Source organism: Balaenoptera physalus (assembly GCF_965194825.1).
Source record: "Balaenoptera physalus genome assembly, chromosome: 10".
In the NCBI taxonomy this organism is placed as follows: Eukaryota; Metazoa; Chordata; class Mammalia; order Artiodactyla; family Balaenopteridae; genus Balaenoptera; species Balaenoptera physalus.
Genome location: NC_138889.1, coordinates 51305241 through 51327833, shown reverse-complemented (window position 1 = coordinate 51327833; position 22593 = coordinate 51305241). Strand labels below are relative to the sequence as shown.

Below are 22593 nucleotides of genomic sequence, written 5' to 3'. Positions count from 1 at the left end.
CCAACAGTTCCCCCTCCTGCAAGTGGCATGGACTACATTCCCAGCGAGAGGCAAGTTCGCATCCCAAGCTAAAAAAGCCTGCGTCTGTATTCAGTCAGACCAGCAATCCAGAGCAGGCAGTTGGCAAATCGAAAAGGTACTCTCCATCCCCACTCAATTCCCTACCTTTTCGGATTTCGCCTTCCTGGCGTTGTGCACGAACCTGCGACCCAGCTTCTTGGCATACCAGATAGAGGCAAACATAGCGATGCCAATGGAAGGAATTCGCAATGAAGCTGCGGCACAATCAACTTGCCACCTCGGCTCAGAGACAAGCGGAATCGGTCTGGAGCTGTCACTTGCAGGCTGCTGCTTTCTCAGTTCCTCTCATGCTGGTTAGCCGAGGCGGAGGGTGGGAGGAGGGAGGGGGCTGGGGGGAAGGGCAGTCCTGTTTGGCCAGTCCGCAGGTATATTTACATCCTGCCCACAGGAGGTCCGGGTCAGGCGGGCGGGCGCTGCCTTCCCAGCCAGCGCACACACATCCAGGCGGCTAAGTATCTGTCTGCAGTTCTTCGGTTCCGTCACCACCAAACTCCATGCGTGTCAGGAGGAAGGGAAGCCGCAGTCAACTCCTCCGGGAGGTGGCTCACCTCCCGCTCTGGGCTCCGGCGGTTGCCTTCCTCGCTTGGCTTCCCTCTGCCTTGACAGTACGTGCTGGCGGCAGTGGCCGCGGAACGACAGATCCACACACAGCCTCGCAGGTAAATCAGCCAATACAGGAGCTGCCAGGCACGGAGCAGAGGTAGGGCCACCACGGACTCGGCCCTGTGGGCACAAACAGGTGTGCCCGGAGCTTGAAGCACGCTCTGATCCTCCGAGAAGATCGGGCTGTTAGGGTGGCTGGAATCAGAAGTGTCCTTCCTTTGCCCCCTCCTCAACTCCATTTGGTCCAAGGAAAAGCCTACGTGTGCTCATCAGCCAGTCTTACCCACAGTTTGCAAGAAAAACACTTTATTTCTTTGGAGGCTGGCCCGGGACAAAGGGCGAAGTGAACAGGATGAAAATGTATTCCCTAATGGCGGAGTGAAGGTCCTCAGCTTTTAAACTCATTGGTTCCACCTCTAAAGCAACCTGGGCTGCTTTTATAAGCACAGGTTTACTGCCTTAAGACTGAGTAATGGAGAGGGGCTTAAATCTGCCTTCAAATTAAAATAGAGCAATTTACTCCCTTTTCTTTTAACAAGGGAGTTTTCTTGTAGTGATAGCCAGTGTTAAATGGAGGACTGTAATATCACTTTTGAGAAGGTAGATTTATGGCAACTCTTAAACCATTCTCCTTTGAAGAAGTCTCACATTTGATTCTACCACCAAGTGCTTCCAATTTCAATTACCTTACTAGGGTTTAGACTATTATGTGAGGCATTTTAAAGGTAAAGTCAATTTTAAGAGACAAGTGTTTCCTCCAGTAAGAGATAATGTCTAAGCCTTTGCCCATCCTACCAGAGGACAAAAAAATTAAACTGCTCACCTCAGCAAGGAAAACCTTCCATCCACTGATCCACAAATGAGACTCAATCCAGTAAATGTTTTCCAGTTGATCTGAAAGACTTGCCCTAGGGAGCATCTGTTGACCAAAGAATGTCAACACACTTACAGAAAATTGGAAAAGAATTCCCTCCTCTCACTATAAGTCACTTGAGGTTTACCCCCAAAGAGTGTTGGGTCTCCATTAGACAGAAGGCCATTTTATAAAGTACACCGAATATCCTCATAAGCAATCGGAGGTAGAACAAGGCAGTGTGGGATCAGGCCCCATGTCCATGTTACTCACTAAAGTAACCTTGGTGCCTAGAACAGTGTTGAACACAATGCATTCAATGTATATTTGCTGAATAAATGAATAATCTGGGTTCAAACCCTGGCTTTGTTTCTAAATTGTTTCCTTGTTTTCTCTGAGCTTGATTTGCCTCATCTGTAAAAATAAGAGAATCGGGCAGAAGATTTTTTAGGCCCCTTCCTGCCCTGTGAGTCTAGGATTCTGATTCCTAGTCTATGGGTCTCCATGTGAGTATTGAACAGAAATGTCTAGTGCTCACCGGGGGCACAGGTTCTGATAAAATGATTCAGTGTTCTGAAAAGCCAACAGTGGTACCCTTGGGGCAGCCCAGATTCTTCTGCCTTCTTCAACATGCCTAACTGCCACCTGGGGTTTGGTTTTGCCATTAGCTGTTACTTTTCCTCTGTGTTCTCATTTCCTATGCACTCTACTTTCCTTTAATTTCCTTGCGACACTCTTAAACAACCCTTCTGCAAAATTCACCACATCACACCTTGCACTCTGTGGGAAAAAAAAGCCACAGAAATCCAACAAATAAATAAATGACAACTCCTGCTTAGCTTTCAAAGAGCTACTCAGTAGGACCACAGCTTACCCCAATATTGCTGTGATGTTAAAGGAATTCATTATTCTTGCATATGCGTTTGTCTAAGCTGTGATTTAGTTAAAAGACTGTTCCGTTAACAGAATAAAGTCGATGAAAAGGGGAGGGGGAGCAATCGTCCCTATATTAATGAGTAGAATTTTCCATTTTTAATATTTTAAGATGGAATCCAACAATAAAGAAGGGAGAAAAAAATACCGAGCTTTCAAATCACTGATATCATAGAGGAAATCAAAGAATGTTAATTTACTCTGATGAGACTGTCAGATCATAAAACAATTTTTGCACTTTCTTCATAAGTTAAGGTTTCTTAAGTCACTAAAACTGGCGCTTGGCAAGATCTTTGACGCTTGATCATTTTGTTGGTTGGTTTTGCTGTTATACTGAACCCTCAATGACCTTCTTCACACACCTGACCCAGAGGCTTTATAAACTTTTATAGGATGGAGTTCTTAAGAAGATAAGTTGGGCCTACCAGCTGAGATTTAACTTTAAAGATAACAGTAATAACTATTATTCCTTAAACAGGCATTTGGAGATAGAAAGGGCAGTGTGGAATAGGTCATCTGTAGTCAGGGCCTACATGTAAGGCAAATGCTTAGCACAATGTAGGTATTCAAAATATATTTTTTGAATATGTCTATGGCAAAATAAGACAATCCACACACTTGGAAAGTCTAGAAGAGGCAATAGAAGCATATCCACAATTCTCAGTTGTAAAAGATTTTTTAAAGATGGGTATCATGTCGATGGAATGAAGTCATTGCCATAGTTATACAACCATCTTTGCTGGGCTCTCTCCGGGCAGGTGTACCTGCTACAAAGAAGGCGGCAGCTGCATACAGTAAATCCTAATAGTCTCTAACCATTGCTCTGCTGATTGAGACAAATAACCTGCAGCTCTGCTGTGTAAGGAAAACAAGTTTTTCAGGCGCTTTCCATCTGTATATCATCAGTACCTGGACAGACCTTTTCCTTTATAATTTCATTTTTAATACCTCTCATATGACAGAAGCCTACCATTGCAGCTGAGTTTGAGATGCAACATTAATCCTTTGAAGCAGCTTTTGGTCCATGCCTCAACACACCCAGTGTGAGTCTCCTCTGAATTCTCAAGGTAAATGCAATATTTAAATCAAGCCATTAAGAATTATACAGCTACATTTTCTGCCTAGCACACACATGATTTTCTTTTAAAAATCATCTAAATATATCATAAATAATTATAAAAACAGAGTAAATATTAAGCCCTAGAAATTAATATCTGGTAGCTTGAAAAGCTATCTAGGTTAGGTGTATGGTATATACCAAAGAAAATACATGTTTGAAATGTAAAAAGTTAATGTACAAAACCAATAAACATTTAAATATTTGTTTGATTTGTTTGCATATATGATATACATAGTTGATAGCCCTTAAAGTCCGATATTAGTCTATTATCAAACAGCAGGTGTCGAATAGACACTACATAGAATTTATGACTAAAAGAAGATAAACATAATATTTAATTTTAATTCACAGGGATGCCAAAATGTTGATGTTAGTTACCTCTGTAGAGAGTAGTGAAAAGGGAGGATAAAAACAGTTACATTTTAGTCTATACAGTTGTGCGATATTTGAGTCTTCTACAATGAGAATATATTCATGTTATTACTTATATGATTAAAAAGGTAAGCAATACTTTTCCACAAAAATGTATTAATTATTATTACTATTGTCAAGCACTGGGGACCGCAAACTGAATAAGATACAGTCCCTCCTCTCAAGGAGTTGTATATAGCTGGGGACATAGATGCATAAAATGATAAATTTCAGTGCAGAATGGCATAATAACAGATGTGTGAAAAATAATGTGGGAGCTCAGAAAGAAAATTACTGTTTTTTTTGGTTTCTATATAAGCCCAATAATGAATGTCAACTGGAAAAAGCGCAATAATTAGTGTCGAGGTACATAAAAAGGCAAAGGAATAGCTCACACTTTCTGCATGTTTTATCTGTATGGACAATAGGAAAAATGGTCACTCTAGTTGTATATGTACATTAAAACCAATGACCCAGTTGCAAACAGTAATTTTTCTGCCCCAAAGAACCAACCAGTCATGGATAAGTGTGGAAAAATGTTTGTCACTACAAATAACAAACCTACTGACTCTTAATCATAATGAGCTAGGCCTTCTCCTTTTTTCTGCTCTCAAAATCATCACGATCAATTCTTTAGTCTTTCAATATCTCATATGTCCTTTCTTTTCAATGTTTGATTATATTCAGGCACCCAGAGATACAAGAAAGTGATACAACACTCAGCCATGTACATACCACCTAGATTTATTAAATGTTAACACTTTGCCATATTTGATTCAGATTGATTTTAAAGAAATAAACTCTTCAGAATATAATCAAAATCTCCCACCTCACTCCATTCCACCTTAAATTCATCTCAAAAGAATGTTCAAGAAACATTCTTGTACCTCTCTCTTTAAGGACACGCAACTTTATCTAGAGTAGATACTTCAAAATGTAATTGAAGGATCATAGGATGTGTCCACTGGTAGTTTATGTGAGTCCTGTATTCTAGATGACATGTTACAATCAGACATTAATTTTTTCAAACATAATGTATACTGTTAACTCTTTGTAGTTTTGATGTGCATTTTCGTAATCACTGGTGAGGCTTAGCATTTTTTCATATATTTATTGTCTATTTGAACTTCCTTCTATTCATAGCCTTTGTTCATTTTTAAATTAGGTTATATCTTACTGATTTATAAAAGTATTTTGTGTATTCTGGACACTAATTCTTTACTACATGCACTGAAAATGTCTGCTCCCCATCTCTGACTTGTCTTTTAATTTCATTTATGTTTTATCATACACAGTTCTCACGTACTGAAATTTATCAATGTTTTCCTTTATGTGTGTATATTTTGTATCTTAAGAAAATTTTCCCTATCTCAAGTTCATAAATAAATCATCTTATATTTTCTTCTGTCTTAAATTTTTTTTAAACATCTTTATTGAAGTATAATTGCTTTACAATGGTGTGTTAGTTTCTGCTTTATAACAAAGTGAATCAGTTATACATATACATATGTTCCCCTATCTCTTCCCTCTTGCATCTCCCTCCCTCCCACCCTCCCCATCCCACCCCTCTAGGTGGTCACAAACCACCGAGCTGATCTCCCTGTGCTATGTGGCTGCTTCCCACTAGCTATCTATTTTACATTTGGTAGTGTATATATGTCCATGACACTCTCTCACCCTGTCACATCTCACCCCTCCCCCTCCCCACATCCTCAAGTCCATTCTCTAGTAGGTCTGTGTCTTTATTCCCGTCTTGCCACTAGGTTCTTCATGGCCTTTTTTTTTTTTTTTTCCTTAGATTCCATATATATGTGTTAGCATACTGTATTTGTTTTTCTCTTTCTGACTTACTTCACTCTGTATGACAGACTCTAAATCCATCCACCTCATTACAAATACCTCCATTTCATTTCTTTTTATGGCTGAGTAATATTCCATTGTATATATGTGCCACATCTTCTTTATCCATTCATCCGATGATGGACACTTAGGTTGCTTCCATGTCCTGGCTATTGTAAATAGAGCTGCAATGAACATTTTGGTACATGACTCTTTTTGAACTATGGTTTTCTCAGGGTATATGCCCAGTAGTGGGATTGCTGGGTCATATGGTATTTCTATTTGTAGTTTTTTAAGGAACCTCCATACTGTTCTCCATAGTGGCTGTATCAGTTTACATTCCCACCAACAGTGCAAGAGGGTTCCCTTTCCTCCACACCCTCTCCAGCATTTATTGTTTGTAGATTTTTTGATGATGGCCATTCTGACCGGTGTGAGATGATATCTCATTGTAGTTTTGATTTGCATTTCTCTAATGATTAATGATGTTGAGCATTCTTTCATGTGTTTGTTGGCAATCTGTATATCTTCTTTGGAGAAACGTCTATTTCGGTCTTCTGCCCATTTTTGGATTGGGTTGTTTGTTTTTTTGTTATTGAGCTGCATGAGCTGCTTGTAAATCTTGGAGATTAATCCTTTGTCAGTTGCTTCATTTGCAAATATTTTCTCCCATTCTGATGGTTGTCTTTTGGTCTTGTTTATGGTTTCCTTTGCTGTGCAAAAGCTTTTAAGTTTCATTAGGTTCCATTTGTTTATTTGTGTTCTTATTTCCATTTCTCTAGGAGCTGGGTCAAAAAGAATCTTGCTGTGATGTATGTCATAGAGTGTTCTGCCTATGTTTTCCTCTAAGATTTTGATAGTGTCTGGCCTTACACTTAGGTCTTTAATCCATTTTGAGTTTATTTTTGTGCATGGTGTCAGGGAGTGTTCTAATTTCATACTTTTACATGTATCTGTCCAATTTTCCCAGCACCACTTATTGAAGAGGCTGTCTTTTCTCCACTGTGTATGCTTGCCTCCTTTATCAAAGATAAGGTGACCATATGTGCATGGGTTTATCTCTGGGCTTTCTATCCTGTTCCATTGATCTATATTTCTGTTTTTGTGTCAGTACCAAACCGTCTTGATTACTGTAGCTTTGTAATATAGTCTGAAGTCAGGGAGCCTGATTCCCCCAGCTCCATTTTTCGTTCTCAAGATTGCTTTGGCTATTCGGGGTCTTTTGTGTTTCCATACAAATTGTGAAATATTTTGTTCTAGTTCTGTGAAAAATGCCAGTGGTAGTTTGATAGGGATTGCATTGAATCTGTAGATTGCTTTGGGTAGTAGAGTCATTTTCACAATGTTGATTCTTCCAATCCAAGAACATGGTATATCTCTCCATCTATTTGTATCATCTTTAATTTCTTTCATCAGTGTCTTATAATTTTCTGCATACAGGTCTTTTGTCTCCTTAGGTAGGTTTATTCCTAGATATTTTATTCTTTTTGTTGCAATGGTAAACGGGAGTGTTTTCTTAATTTCACTTTCAGATTTTTCGTCATTAGTGTATAGAAATGCAAGAGATTTCTGTGCATTAATTTTGTATCCTGCTACTTTACCAAATTCATTGATTAGCTCTAGGAGTTTTCTGGTAGCATCTTTAGGATTCTCTATGTATAGTATCATGTCATCTGCAGTGACAGCTTTACTTCTTCTTTTCCGATTTGGATTCCTTTTATTTCTTTTTCTTCTCTGATTGCTGTGGCTAACACTTCCAAAACTATGTTGAATAATAGTGGTGAGAGTGGGCAACCTTGTCTTGTTCCTGATCTTAGTGGAAATGGTTTCAGTTTTTCACCATTGCGGACAATGTTGGCTGTGGGTTTGTCATATATGGCCTTTATTATGTTGAGGAAAGTTCCCTCTATGCCTACTTTCTGCAGGGCTTTTATCATAAATGGGTGTTGAATTTTGTCGAAAGCTTTCTCTGCATCTATTGAGATGATCATATGGTTTTTCTCCTTCAATTTGTTAATATGGTGTATCACGTTGACTGATTTGCGTATATTGAAGAATCCTTGCATTCCTGGGATAAACCCCACTTGATCATGGTGTATGATCCTTTTAATGTGCTGTTGGATTCTGTTTGCTAGTATTTTGTTGAGGATTTTTGCATCTATGTGCATCAGTGATATTGGCCTGTAGTTTTCTTTCTTTGTGACATCTTTGTCTGGTTTTGGTATCAGGGTGATGGTGGCCTTGTAGAATGAGTTGGGGAGTGTTCCTCCCTCTGCTATATTTTGGAAGAGTTTGAGAAGGATAGGTGTTAGCTCCTCTCTAAATGTTTGATAGAATTCACCTGTGAAGCCATCTGGTCCTGGGCTTTTGTTTGTTGGAAGGTTTTTAATCACAGTTTCAATTTCAGTGCTTGTGATTGGTCTGTTCATACTTTCTATTTCTTCCTGGTTCAGTCTCGGCAGGTTGTGCATTTCTAAGAATCTGTCCATTTCTTCCAGGTTGTCCATTTTATTGGCATAGAGTTGCTTGTAGTAATCTCTCATGATCTTTTGTATTTCTGCAGTGTCAGTGGTTACTTCTCCTTTCTCATTTCTAATTCTATTGATTTGAGTCTTCTCCCTTTTTCTCTTGATGAGTCTGGCTAATGGTTTATCAATTTTGTTTATGTTCTCAAAGAACCAGCTTTTAGTTTCATTGATTTTTGCTATTGTTTCCTTCATTTCTTTTTCATTTATTTCTGACCTGATCTTTATAATTTCTTTCCTTCTGCTGGCTTTGGGGTTTTTTTGTTCTTCTTTCTCTAATTGCTTTAGGTGCAAGGTTAGGTTGTTTATTCGAGATGTTTCCTGTTTCTTGAGGTAGGCTTGTATTGCTATAAACTTACCTCTTAGCACTGCTTTTGCTGCGTCCCATAGGTTTTGGGTCGTCGTATCTCCATTGTCATTTGTTTCTAGGTATTTTTTGATTTCCCCTTTGATTTCTTCAGTGATCACTTCGTTATTAAGCAGTGTATTGTGTAGCCTCCATGTGTTTGTATTTTTTACAGATCTTTTCCTGTAATTGATACCTAGTCTCATAGCGTTGTGGTCGGAAAAGATACTTGATACGATTTCAATTTTCTTAAATTTACCAAGGCTTGATTTGTGACCCAAGATATGATCTATCCTGGAGAATGTTCCATGAGCACTTGAGAAAAATGTGTATTCTGTTGTTTCTGGGTGGAATGTCCTATAAATATCAATTAAGTCCATCTTGTTTAATGTATCATTTAAAGCTTGTGTTTCCTTATTTATTTTCATTTTGGATGATCTGTCCATTGGTGAAAGTGGGGTGTTAAAGTCCCCTACTATGATTGTGTTGCTGTCGATTTCCCCTTTTATGGCTGTTAGTATTTGCCTTATGTATTGAGGTGCTCCTATGTTGGGTGCATAAATATTTACAATTGTTATACCTTCCTCTTGGATCGAACCCTTGATCATTATATAGTGTCCTTCTTTGTCTCTTGTAATAGTCTTTATTTTAAAGTCTATTTTGTCTGATAGGAGAATTGCTACTCCAGCTTTCTTTTGATTTCCATTTGCATGGAATATCTTTTTCCATCCCCTCACTTTCAGTCTATATGTGTCTCTAGGTCTGAAGTGGGTCTCTTGTAGACAGCATATATATGGGTCTTGTTTTTGTATCCATTCAGCCAGCCTGTGTCTTTTGGTGGGAGCATTTAATCCATTTACATTCAAGGTAATTATCGATATGTATGTTCCTATTCCCATTTTCTTAAATGTTTTGGGTTTGTTATTGTAGGTGTTTTCCTTCTCTTGTGTTTCTTGCCTAGAGAAGTTCCTTTAGCATTTGTTGTAAACCTGGTTTGGTGGTGCTGAACTCTCTCAGCTTTTGCTTGTCTGTAAAGGTTTTAATTTCTCCATCACATCTGAATGAGATCCTTGCTGGGTAGAGTAATCTTGGTTGTAGGTTTTTCTCCTTCATCACTTTAAGTATATCCTGCCACTCCCTTCTGGCTTGCAGAGTTTCTGCTGAAAGATCAGATGTTAACCTTATGGGGATTCCCTTGTGTGTTATTTGCTGTTTTTCCCTTGCTGCCTTTAATATGTTTTCCTTATATTTAATTTTTGACAGTTTGATTAATATGTGTCTTGGCGTGTTTCTCCTTGGGTTTATCCTGTATGGGACTCTCTGTGTTTCCAGGACTTGATTAACTATTTCCTTTCCCATATTAGGGAAGTTTTCAACTATAATCTCTTCAAATATTTTCTCAGTCCCTTTCTTTTTCTCTTCTTCTTCTGGGACCCCTATAATTCGAATGTTGGTGCGTTTAATGTTGTCCCAGAGGTCTCTGAGACTGTCCTCAGTTCTTTTCATTCTTTTTTCTTTATCCTGCTCTGCAGTAGTTATTTCCACCATTTTATCTTCCAGGTCACTTATCCTTTCTTCTGCCTCAGTTATTCTGCTATTGATCCCATCTAGAGTATCTTTAATTTCATTTATTGTGTTTTTCATCATTGCTTGGTTCCTCTTTAGTTCTTCTACGTCCTTGTTAAATGTTTCTTGCATTTTGTCTATTCTATTTCCAAGATTTTGGATAATCCTTACTATCCTTATTCTGAATTCTTTTTCAGGTAGACTACCTATTTCCTCTTCATTTGTTAAGTCTGGTGTGTTTTGACCCTGCTCCTTCATCTGCTGTGTGTTTTTCTGTCGTCTCATTTTGCTTATCTTACTGTGTTTGGGGTCTCCTTTTCACAGGCTGCAGGTTCGTAGTTCCCGTTGTTTTTGGTATCTGTCCCCAGTGGCTAAGGTTGGTTCAGTGGGTTGTGTAGGCTTCCTGGTGGAGGGAACTAGTGCCTGAGTTCTGGTGGATGAGGCTGGATCTTGTCTTTCTGGTGGGCACGTCCACGTCTGGTGGTGTATTTTGGGGTGTCTGTGGCCTTATTATGATTTTAGGCAGCCTCTCTGCTAATGGATGGGGCTGTGTTCCTGTCTTGCTAGTTGTTTGGCATAGGGTGTCCAGCACTGTAGCTTGCTGGTCGTTGAGTGAAGCTGGGTCTTGATGTTGAGATGGAGATCTCTGAGAGATTTTTGCCGTTTGGTATTACGTGGAGCTGGGAGGTCTCTTGTGGACCAGTGTCCTGAAGTTGGCTCTCCCACCTCAGCGGCACGGCCCTGATGCCTGGCTGGAGCACCAAGAGCCTTTCATCCACACGGCTTTTGGGAAGTCTGACGTTTTCTGCCAGCGTTCAGTGGTTGTTCTGTAGGAGTTGTTCCACATGTAGATGTATTTCTAATGTATCTGTGGGAAGGAAGGTGATCTCCGTGTCTTACTCTTCTGTCATCTTCTCTCTGCCTCTTAAATTTTTTAAAATAATTTTATGGTGTGCGATGGGAATCTATTCCCCCCCATATTTATGGCCAGTTGTCTATCTTTATCCTAAGTCATATGCCTAGATCACATGAGTGTGCATTTAATTATTTCTGGGTTCTTTTTTGATTGTTCTATTTTTATTTACCTGTGCTAATACCACATTATCTTGATTACTATGCTTTATAATAAATATTGACACTTGAAGTGCTAATCACCCTTTTCATTTGATCTAATTTTTCAAATTAAGTTTTATAAAGTTGTACAATTGATGATTTTAATACTACACCCAATATTCCATGTTATTACTTGATAGTATTTTAGTTCCATCTTGTTGTAGTAGTTCTATTCCAGACCACATCTGTCATTATTATCACCATTATTTATTACTTTACAATTAATAGTGAAAATAACTCCCACATGTATTAATTTATTTTCTCATTATTTTTAGCATCCTAACCCTCCTAATTTTCCTTCTTACTGATGTATATAGTTTAATAGTTATTTCTGCAAAAGTCTGTGATGGTTAAATATGTTCAATCTTTTTATATTTTTCCTGAACTGTCTACATTCACCTTAGAGTTTGAAGGATAACATAGGTAAATAAAGATTTCTAGATTGACAGTGATTTTCCCTCAGCACTTTGAAGATATTATCTCATACCTCTTCTGGTATCTATTTTTATGATAAGATGTCTGCTGTCGATCCAATTGCTCTATTTTAAGAATATGTCTCTTTTCTATGATTTGTTTGAAGACTTCCTGTCTTTTTGAGCTACAGTTGCAATACAATATTTTTCTAAAATTCTGCTTGGAATTCATTATGTTTCTTCAGTCTGATTAGTTATAAACAAGCATCAGTCATTATTTCTTCCAATACGTCTTCCCCTTCATTCTCTCTATTCTCTCCTCCTAATATCCTGTTATATTTTTCCTGTACCTTTTCATGTGACCCATCCTATTGCTTTTATACCTCCTATTATTCTTCTCCTCCCTGGTTTGTGCTTCTTTCAGGGTTATATTCTCAGACCTCATTCTTATTTTTTATCTTAAGTTTTAATCTATTGTCTTACCTATCTACAGAGTGTTTATTTTTAATGAATTATTATATATATATATATATATATATTTAAATTTCTAGGCATTCTATATATTAAAATCCTCCCAGTCTCTTATCATGATGTTCTATTCTTTTATTATGATATTTATTCCTTCCTCTATCATGTTTTTAATTTAAAACATATTCAATTTGTAGTCCTTATCTGGTACTCTTTTCATCTAATATTCTTGGAAGTCTAATCCTGTTGATTCTACTCATGGTGGGTAGCTTCTGCATGCCACTGTACATTTTTATTCTAAGAGCTTCTTTAGTAAGATTGTACTTCCTGTGCAAGTCCCAGGGACCTTTAATTGTGCAATTGTTGCTACAGAATAATTTTGCATATTCTTCTGCTAGTTGCCCAGAGATTTCACTAGTTCAGGAGCAGTCCCATGTTTAATATATTTGGCTTAGTGTTATTCTGTTCACACAAAAGTGTTAAATTTACTTTTTTTTTTTTTCATTTTTCTACTCATAATAGAAATACTCTTCATTATTGCTTCCCTGGGCTAATGCATGAAGTTTTTAGAAGCCCTCTCATTAAATGAGAATGCTTTTAAGTTTTCAGTTTTACGCAGGGCTCTCAGTTTCATTTTTATTCCTTTGGTGATCCTAAGGTCAACTCTCTTGTCCTGATCAAAACCCCATACTCTTACTCCAAGGGCACCTATTAAGTCCCATATATCCTGGGATGCCATAGTCAGCTCAAGAAATCACTGCTCTAGCCATCACTTTATACAAACTCAGATAAGTCAAACTGGCTTGCCTCTAACTTAACACTCCCTCCACCTCCTCCCAAATAAAACCTAGAGAATTTAACTGGCCTACATGTGAGGTTTTAGTGTTTAATAAGCATGTCTGACAATAGTATGTATAAGATTTATTGTGAAATGTTTCATGCAAGAGATTGCCAGGAAGTCACCTAATTAAAATGCTATTTAAAAGACACTCTCATATGATAATTAATTACCTCAAGTTAGATGTGAGATAGACTACCGCCATCATATTTGTGACCTTGGACAAGTAATGTCAATTCTATAAAGTGGGTAATAATGGAAACTATGCCATTGTGTTGATAATAAAAATCAAATGAGATAATACATGTAAACTGTTTAGAGCAGTACCTGACACACAGTATGGGTGCAATAAAAATGTTTATTTTCATTTTTTATTCATCCTCTAATCTTCAGGGAAGGACAAAAAAAAAAGAAAATTAAAAAGAAAAAAAAACAACGATAGTCTAGACAGAGAACACGTGCTTAGTATTATGAAGCAGAGAATTTTTTTTAAAACTCTTTTTATGATTGTATTTAATCATCCCCAATGTTAGGAAGTCTACCTTCTTAAGTTCTTTCCTCTTTTTTATTCCATTAGTGCAGAAAACAAATCAGTTTCCAAACCCTTGTAAAAATCTTTCATAAATGTAAAGACTTTCAGTTTCACAAATGTCTCTTTTCTGAGCCAAATGAATATTTTCTTAAGCTTTCTAAATAGCTTTTTTTTTTTTTGAGAGTCTTCTCAGAGCCTCTTTTCATTTTACAGATTACTCATAAAAAGAAAAACTCAAATGGATCCTGAATTTATATAGTAGTTCTGAATCCACATGTTGTGATTTGCCACATGCTTACAATTAAATTTTGCTACAACTGGGGATACAGATTGATATGGCAATAACTACCAAAGGAATGTAGAACTGAGTGGATATAGGTGAGGAGCAAAGTTCAAGAATATCAAGCCAGCAGCCAAGAAAGAATGGATATCAAATGGAACATGCAAGAACTTTAACTTGTGAGTACAAAAATCAATGCAATAAACAAGACCATAGACAGCTTTCCTGAAAAAGCTATACAATGCTAAAAGACGGGTAGTTGAGTAATTTTGTAACAGAGAATTCCATTCAATCCCTTCAAATTTACATGCTTTGCCAAAGCTTGCCACAAATAGAGACATTTAAACACCACCCATCTAATTAGAGCCCTTCGGCATGGGTACTTTCTTATCAATTATGATTCAGTTATACAGTCCAGTATTCTAGCTATCTCAACAGCAGGATTTCTCCCATCCATGGAAGTGGGGTGCTAATTTTGGAGTCACTGCTTTTAACTTTAATTTCACTTTTACCAGTTGTCTTACCTCTGGGTATTGGACTCTATAATCAATTTCTAAAGTCACCCTAAACAAATAATCTGTTAGTCCATAACAATAAGACCCAAGAATTGATCTATAAGAGAATGTTCTTGTAAGTCCAATGGCCATCTTTGATGAAGTTATCCCCTTGCCATATCATCTTTTGGGTCTTCACCAAAGTATTTTCTGTTTCCCAGACACACACATTCTATGTGATTGAATCATTGTACATGCTGTTTCCTCTGCCTGCAGTCCTAACCCTTCACCTCACTTCCTGCTCCTTTTTGTCTTTGTCGTTTGACAAATCTTTACACATTTTTTGAGACTTGGCTCAGTAATTCTCTATGAAACCTTTCCTGATCCCTTGAGACAGGGCCAGTTTGTACTAATGCACTAAAACTAACATTTCCTATTGCACTTGTACACATCTCAGGTTTGGCTCTTATGACATTCATTTGTGATTACTTTGAACTTAAGTGTTGTCCCCTAAATGACTGTGAACAATTCAAGAAAATCCTTTATTTATTTTTGTATCCTCATAGTCCTTTGCACATGGCAGCCACTCAATAAATATATCTGAATAATTTAATAGTTATTTGCTGAATGAATAAACAAATGAATGAGCATATCACTTGAATTAAACTCCTTCATACTCCTGGGAGAAGCAAGGAAGGCACTATATAGACTCACATTAAGCATTTATTATTACCCTCTATTTGTATTTTTACCTCATACTCATCTTCATACATTAAGAGATAAATCAAAGTCACTGTTAGAAGGGTTCAAAGTGCTTTGAAAACCAACGTTTCAAAAGATAAATCAATGAGACTTGTTGATTCATGGCCTACCAGCTGTCCATTTTTTCACTTTGTAATTCCACCCCTTCCATAGATAGATACAGGTGATCTTTTGCAAAATTTAATACAGAAAACTATATTCATAAATAAATAACTCCTTCTTTCATTTCCTTAAAAATGAGACCCACTAATGAAAACACATAATCTATTCCTTTTCCATCCTGCCTCCTACATAGAACAGAAACAGCAGCTGCTGAAATCCTCAGTGCAAATGTCAATTGCAGATAGTGTTACTGAAAATATTCCTGATATTAATTGTAACCTCTCTCTGGCTTAAAGAATACAAAGGAGACCAACTTGCTAGGTGCCTCCGCTATGTCAGCTACTTTACCTTAAGCATCTTTACATGAAATTAATGTATTTCATCTTTAAGGTATACAAAGTATTTTGCCCACAAAAGTATTTAACATGCCTTACCTCAGTATTTATCTACCCTCATCCATTTTTGCATGTTCACATAATACCTCTATTGTTAATGTTATTTTAAAACTTAATTTGACTCACTTTTTATTTAAATAAATTTATTTTAAATAAACTTGTCATCACCAGAATAAACAAAAGACTCATCTCCATAAGTAATAAGTAATCATCCATTTTTGCATGTTCACATAATACCTCTATTGTTGTTTAGGTTATTTTAAAATTTAATTTGACTCACTTTTTATTTAAATAAATTTATTTTAAATAAACTTGTCATCACCAGAATAAACAAAAGTAAGACATCTCCATAAGTAATAAGTAACATATAAATAATACATGTTTATTAATAAGATTAAAAAGTAAAATAAAAACCAGAAATAATTTATAAAGTCTAGTTGAAAAGAGAATTGATGGTTTATATTCTAGTTCCAATTTTTCTTTTCTAATTTAAATTAAAATTAAAGTATAAGTATTTTTTAAATGTTTGCCATGTATCATCTTAAGTAAACCACAATTCTCTTTGAAAAGAGAATTGATGGTTTATATCCTAGTTCCAATTTTTCTTTTCCAATTTAAATTAAAATTAAAGTATAAGTATTTTTTAAATGTTTGCCATGTACCATCTTAAGTAAACCACACTTTAGGAAATAGTCTCATCTCATTTGATCATCTCAAGAAATCTCTGAGTCAGATAACATTATCTACCTTTTACATATTAGAAAGTGATATTTCTAAGACATTAAGTAACTTAATCCGGGTTTGCTCCTCCCTTAATTCTTGATTTTCAAAACTTGTCTGGTCTTCAATGTTCCTGTCTTTAAGACAGAGTGTAACAGTACAAAAAATATCATGCAATAGCTTATGATGAAATAAAAATAAATAAAGAAGGGGCAAGTGCTGTGAGTTCAGATAATATTCACTAGCCCACGTGCTGGAGTAGAGAAGACAGACTTTCAATAAGAAAGGAAGTTTGAGTTGGCGCTGAGAAAACAGATCAAGACAAAAAGTATATGTATTGCTTGAAACAGCATGAGTAAAAGTAAAAAGGTTGGAAAACATGAGATGTGTTTGAGGAATAGTGGGAAAGAAGGAAGAAAAGGCTGTAGCCATACTGTAATTAGAGAATGCCAATAAACACTTAATCATGACAAATATGGTCAGAGTTGGAGAGTCGGCAGAATGATAGAGGCAGAAGAGATAATGAGGGTCTTAGTTAGGGTGATGATGGTAGGAAAACGGCAAGAAGCAATGTAAGAAACATTCTTTCTTGACACCTTAGATGAGATTTGGATCCCTGACTCAGTCCCTTAACACAATACATTACTTTTCACAATGTTTGTCACATTGACGATGATCTATTTAGTATATATATTTTCCTTGCTTTCCTTGTGGAACATTCCAGGAAAGTAGGGAACATGCTTGTGTTTTCACCATTGTATCTCCTGTGTCTAACAAAGTGCCTGGTGCATTATAAGTGCTCTAAAACAATTTTTCTAAATGCATGAATAAAAAAAGGAATAACTAAGGAGACAGAATCTGTAAAAATGCGACAGGTGCTTTATAGGCTGAGCACTTGAAGTCAAAAGTAGCTGGAGATTCGAGCCCAGGGAACTTGCAGATACCTCTAAGACAAAGGAAGCATTTGCTTTAGCGTACCCCTTTCTTTCATTTTACTTTCTATTTCTCCCGTTGTCTCATTATAATTTTTTAAAATTTATTTATTTTATTTATTTATTTTTGGCTGCACTGGGTCTTTGTTGCTGTGAGCGGGCTTTCTCTAGTCGTGGCGAGCAGGGGCTACTCTTCGTTGCAGTGTGCAGGCTTCTCATTGCGGTGGCTTCTCTTGTTGCAGAGCACGGGCCCTAGGCGCACGGGCTTCAGTAGTTGTGGCTCGCGGGCTCTAGAGCACAGGCTCAGTAGCTGTGGCGCACGGGCTTAGTTGCTCCGCGGCATGTGGGATCTTCCCGGACCAGGGCTGGAACCCGTGTCCCCTGCATTGGCAGGCGGATTCCTAACCACTGCACCACCAGGGAAGCCCCTCATTATAATTTTAAGTATTCTTATTTTATAGTCTCTTATGAAATTTTCACTAATGAATTTCTTAGAGATTTTATATATATATATATATATATTTCTTAGAGATTTAATATAATTTGTTGATTATTCCTCATGGTCAATAGTGTCCACATGAGGGTTCTTTGTAAGCTCCTCTAAAGCAGAGGACTTTTTTTTTGAAGGAAATGTTGACATTTTCTATTTCAGTGTATTCTAGGAGGTTTAACCTGTGCCTTGGGGATTTCTACATCCATATAAAAAGTGAAAGGGGTAATGGTGTGTTAATTTTTAGATCTGTTCAAGTTGTGATGGCTCTGGAAAAGATAGGAGTATATATGTCAAGTAAGCAAAGTAATGAAAAAAAAAACCCTGCCTCCATTCATTCATTTATTCAATACTTTTGAGGGTTACTATGCACCCACCGTATTTCTAAGCAATGGGAATATAACAATGAACTAAACAAGACAACAATCCCTACCTCATGTTTACATTTTAGTGTAGGGAGGAAATAATAAGAAAGATAAATAGCAACACATATCATCTATTAAATATTGATACAAGCTAAAGAAAAAATAGAACAGATAAATGGAATAAAAAGTGTTAGAGTGGTTAAATTTTTTGATAGGCTGATTGAGGTAAACCTCATTGAAAAAGTCACTCTTGAGTAGAGATCTTAAGGAAATGAGAGTAAGCTAGAAGGATACATGGGAAATGAATATTCTATGCGAAATACTATGGCCGGCTTGTCTGATGACAGTAAGGAGGTCAGAGTAGCTGAAGCAGAGTAAGAAGAAAGACAGTATAAAATAAGATCAGAAAGGTAGAGAGGTGAGTGAAGGGAGAATGTAGAAAGTAGAACTTGTAAGCCTCATAAGCTATTGTGGGCACGTTGGCTTTTGCTGTGAATGAGGTTGGGAGCAATTTCAGAGTAGTAACACGATATGAATAATGTTTTAATAAGGTCATTCTTGCTGCTGTCTTGAAAATTTTGACTGTAGGGGGTCAAGGCTGGAAGCAGAGATAATAATTAAGAAAGTATTGCAATGATCAAGTTTAAAGGTAATGGCAGCTTGGACAAAACTAACGCACATGGAAATAAAAAACAATGGTTGGGTTCTGAACATATTTTTAAGATAGTGGATGTGGGTATGAGAGAAAGAGAGGAGCAAGGATGACTCCAGACCTATTGACATGAGCAACTAGAAGGCTACATTTACCACCAGCTGAAATGAATTTTGTAGATAGAGCAGGTTCCTCAGGAAAAATAAGTTTGGTTCTGGACATGTTAATTTTGAGATATTTTTAGACATCTGAGTGGAGACATCAAGGGAACTGCTGGATATACAGGTCTAGCATTTCAAAGAAGATATTGGCATATAGCTGGTATATAAAGCCATGATCACTAGCTGAGTTAGTGGAAAAGCTCAAAACCAAGTCCTTGAGCATTGCAACATTTACAGTGGTCTATTTAATATATAGTTTCCTTACTGAATGGTGAATTCTGTGAAAACAAGGGACAAAGTGAAAGTAATACAAGAAAGTTGAGAATTTATGCAACAGAAGTGATTAGAATGAATTTCTACCAGATTTAAACTGGGTAGGAAAAGTAGTAAAGCTAGGAGAGAGGTGATAACCAGAAAAAAGATAAGATCAATGAATATAAGATAAGGTAGGGGTCAAAAGATCATTGGAGTCAAGGTACATACAGATATCTAAGGCTTGTATTGGATTTTATATGGTTAAAATGTTTATCAAATTTAACATCAAGTATTTAATATGAGTCAAACAATTACTTATTTTATTCAATCTTAAAAGAATTCTATGAGGTGGCTCCAGTCTACACATAAGTAGACTCAGAGAAGTTAAGGAACTTGCTGGAGGGCACTCAACTAACAGTGGCAGTGTGTGAATCCAGCCAAGGTCTGCCTCAGAATCCCCTCTCCTGACTACAGATGGGGGCAGGGTGCCTGTCCTTTGGTACCAGTCCTCTTTCCCTGGGGCAGGGACTTCAGCTCCTATGAGCATGCTAGCTGTGTGAGGGATCAGAAAACCCTCTTCTTATTCTCTGTGTTCATATCCCTTGATGTCTTCGGTGAAGTATTCAGTGAAGTCTTTGTGAAAGTTCCATTCTGTCTCACAGGAGTTGAAAAGAGTTAAAGAGAGGTTTTACTCATGATAGGGCGAAATCATGCCAGGAAGCAGTTCTACCCTGGGTTCTGCCAAAGGAAAGAGAATTCAGGGGAACTGAGCTAGGGCATGGATCCAGTGCCCCATCTTCATAGTCTCATAAAAGTACTAGTAAAGTAGATGATTAGCTAATTAGCAGTTGGAATTGCAGAGCTGAAGATCCAGAGGAAGACGATAACTAGAGGCATAAATTTGGGAGCTATCCTCATGGTGAAGATAGAGGAAATAGATATGTTCTTACAGCCAACTGAACTCAGGAAAATGTCCAGCCAGTGAGAGAGATAAGTGTGCAAATGTAGAATGGAATAATCACTTTGGGGATGGAAAATAGTATAACCACTCTGGAAAAGTTTGGCAGTTTCTTAAAAAGTTAAACGTGTATCTACAACATGTCCCAGCAATTCTACTCCTAGGCATTTACCCAACATAAATGAAAACATATGTTCATTTAAAGATAGTGTATAGAGTTCACAACAGTTTTATTTGTAATAGCCAAAAACTGGGAAAAAAACCACAAATGTCCATCAACAGATGAATAAACAAACTATATTATATTCATACAATGAAATACTACTCAGCAATAAAAAGGAATGCTATTGGTATGAGCAAAAGCATGGACAAATCCCAGAATAATCAGGCTAAGTGAAATAAGCCAGACTAAAAGAGCACATACCATATGATTCCATTATGGTTCCATTTATATAAAATGCTAGAAGATGTAAACAAATCTTTAGTGACACAGAGCATATCAGTTGTTGACTGGTACTGGACAGGGTGAGAGGAGGGAAGCTTTATGAAAAAACACAAGCAAACTTTAGGGGATGGTAGACGTGTTCACTATCTTGATTATGGTGATGGATCTACAGATGGAGACATATGTCAAAATCTATCAAATTATACACTTTAAACATGTGGTTTATCATATGTCATTATACCTCAATAAAGTTGTTAAAACAAGACATAAAAGGATGCTTGTCATCTAAATCTTGAATGTATTTGGTTTTCTTAAAATGGGAGGGGTTTAAAACAGACAAAATGACTTCATAAAAAAGAAGTATGAAATAATGAAGAAAAGAAGCAGAAACTAGGACAATTTAGCCAAAACTTCTATTTTTTTTTTTTTATTCTATCTCTACCTAACTTCTGTTCTTCTCTTCCCTCTCACCTACAGCAATTTTCCTAATGAAATTTCACACCTGTCCATTTCTGACAACATTTAACATTTTAGGAACAGTGAAAGTATTTTGGCTATATGTTTCTGTCTGGCCTGCATTACAAGTGGATCAATAAAGAATTTAAGAAAACCCAATTAATCTGTTTTTCTTTTCCATTTTATCTAGTTTGGTTTTGGTATAGAAACAGACTTAACCATGGTACTTAATTTTGACTTCAGAAATTGATTTTGACTCTATTTTTCGCTGTTGCTTAGGAAACAAAGTTTCCAAAGTCTATAAACTAGTAATCTCAGCAATCTTTGACAGACGAACTACTCCAAGAGATCTTGGGAATACTTTGTGCTCCCTTTCTTTGTCCAAAGGCAAGGAAATTATTTGCAATTGTTTTCCCAATTTGGAAGGAATAAAAAGAAAATGTCACTCAGGATCATGCATGCAACAGTACATACTAGAACCTCATTCCATTTTCCATTGAGCATTCAAAAGGGCATATTTGAAAATATGTTCAAGGGCTTAACAGCGAATCTAAATCAGGACTCCACATCCAGGAACATTTGGGAATTTAACTGCATCATGTTGGAAAGTCTTCCCTGATGGGGAAGGGCTTCTTCAGATTCAGGTATGTGGGCCAAAATGATCAATTTGTTTCCAGTTGGCACAGCTCAAATTACATTCTTGACTCAGTAACGCTGAGCTCTTTCCAGCACATCCATTAAGGGAACTTGGCTCACGTTGAGGATGTCTGTAAGACCTAATGTCTATGAGAGCGACCAGACCATAACCATCACCAAGGGAGTATGGAACACTGGGTTCTGAGCAGCAGGGCCTTTACCTCAACACTGTAACTTTGCATGAAAAGCCTGCTGAGCAATCCCATGCCAGATATCTCTGGGCATTTGGATAGGACAAATTCAAACTCCCTCAGCTCATTCACGGAAGCTCCATGGACACATTTTAAATAATTTTATTTAGAAACATGAATAAGTAGTTATCCACCAGAAATAAAGAATACATAGCAAGTAGTTAGTTATGCAAGGAAATAATGTATTAGAATCAAGTAGGCTTGACCCAGACATGTTTTCACCCTAAAAAGGCATCAGTGTATGGTGCTTTTTTCTAGCAATGTTCTAAGAGTCTAGCTCATGTAATTCACATAATGATGATAAATAATACTTATCAATTATTTGATATGTACAAGACTTTGTGCTAAGTGCTTTACATGCAGTTTATACCTCATCACAACTTTGCAAAGTCAGGTATAGATCTTCCATACCTTTCGGTATAGATCTTCCATACCTTTCGGTATAGATCTTCTAATGGGTCACTGTTTTTCTGGTCCTTGTGCTTTAAATATACCAAGAGCACACCCTCCTCAGGTCTCATGACTTGCTCTAGCTTCTGCCTGGAATTCTCATTCTGAGATAGCCATAGGATCACTCCCTTGCCTCCTTCAAGTCTTT

The 22593-nt window shown here is 37.0% G+C and overlaps 1 protein-coding gene across 11 annotated transcripts in view; it reads right to left on the bottom strand.

The window, feature by feature from the left end:
- The window catches only part of DLG2 (discs large MAGUK scaffold protein 2), a 2066111-nt gene that overhangs the window by 957007 nt on the left and 1086511 nt on the right, over positions 1-22593 (bottom strand). For 2 of the 11 annotated variants that reach the window (XM_082410121.1, XM_082410123.1), the window contains exon 1: positions 166-5420. The exons of the other annotated variants lie outside the window; for them this stretch is intronic. In XM_082410121.1, the coding sequence (XP_082266247.1) occupies positions 166-243 (78 nt within the window). In that variant the 5' untranslated portion in view covers positions 244-5420. Of the gene's footprint in view, positions 1-165; positions 5421-22593 lie in introns of those variants that run through there. 11 annotated transcript variants of the gene reach the window in all.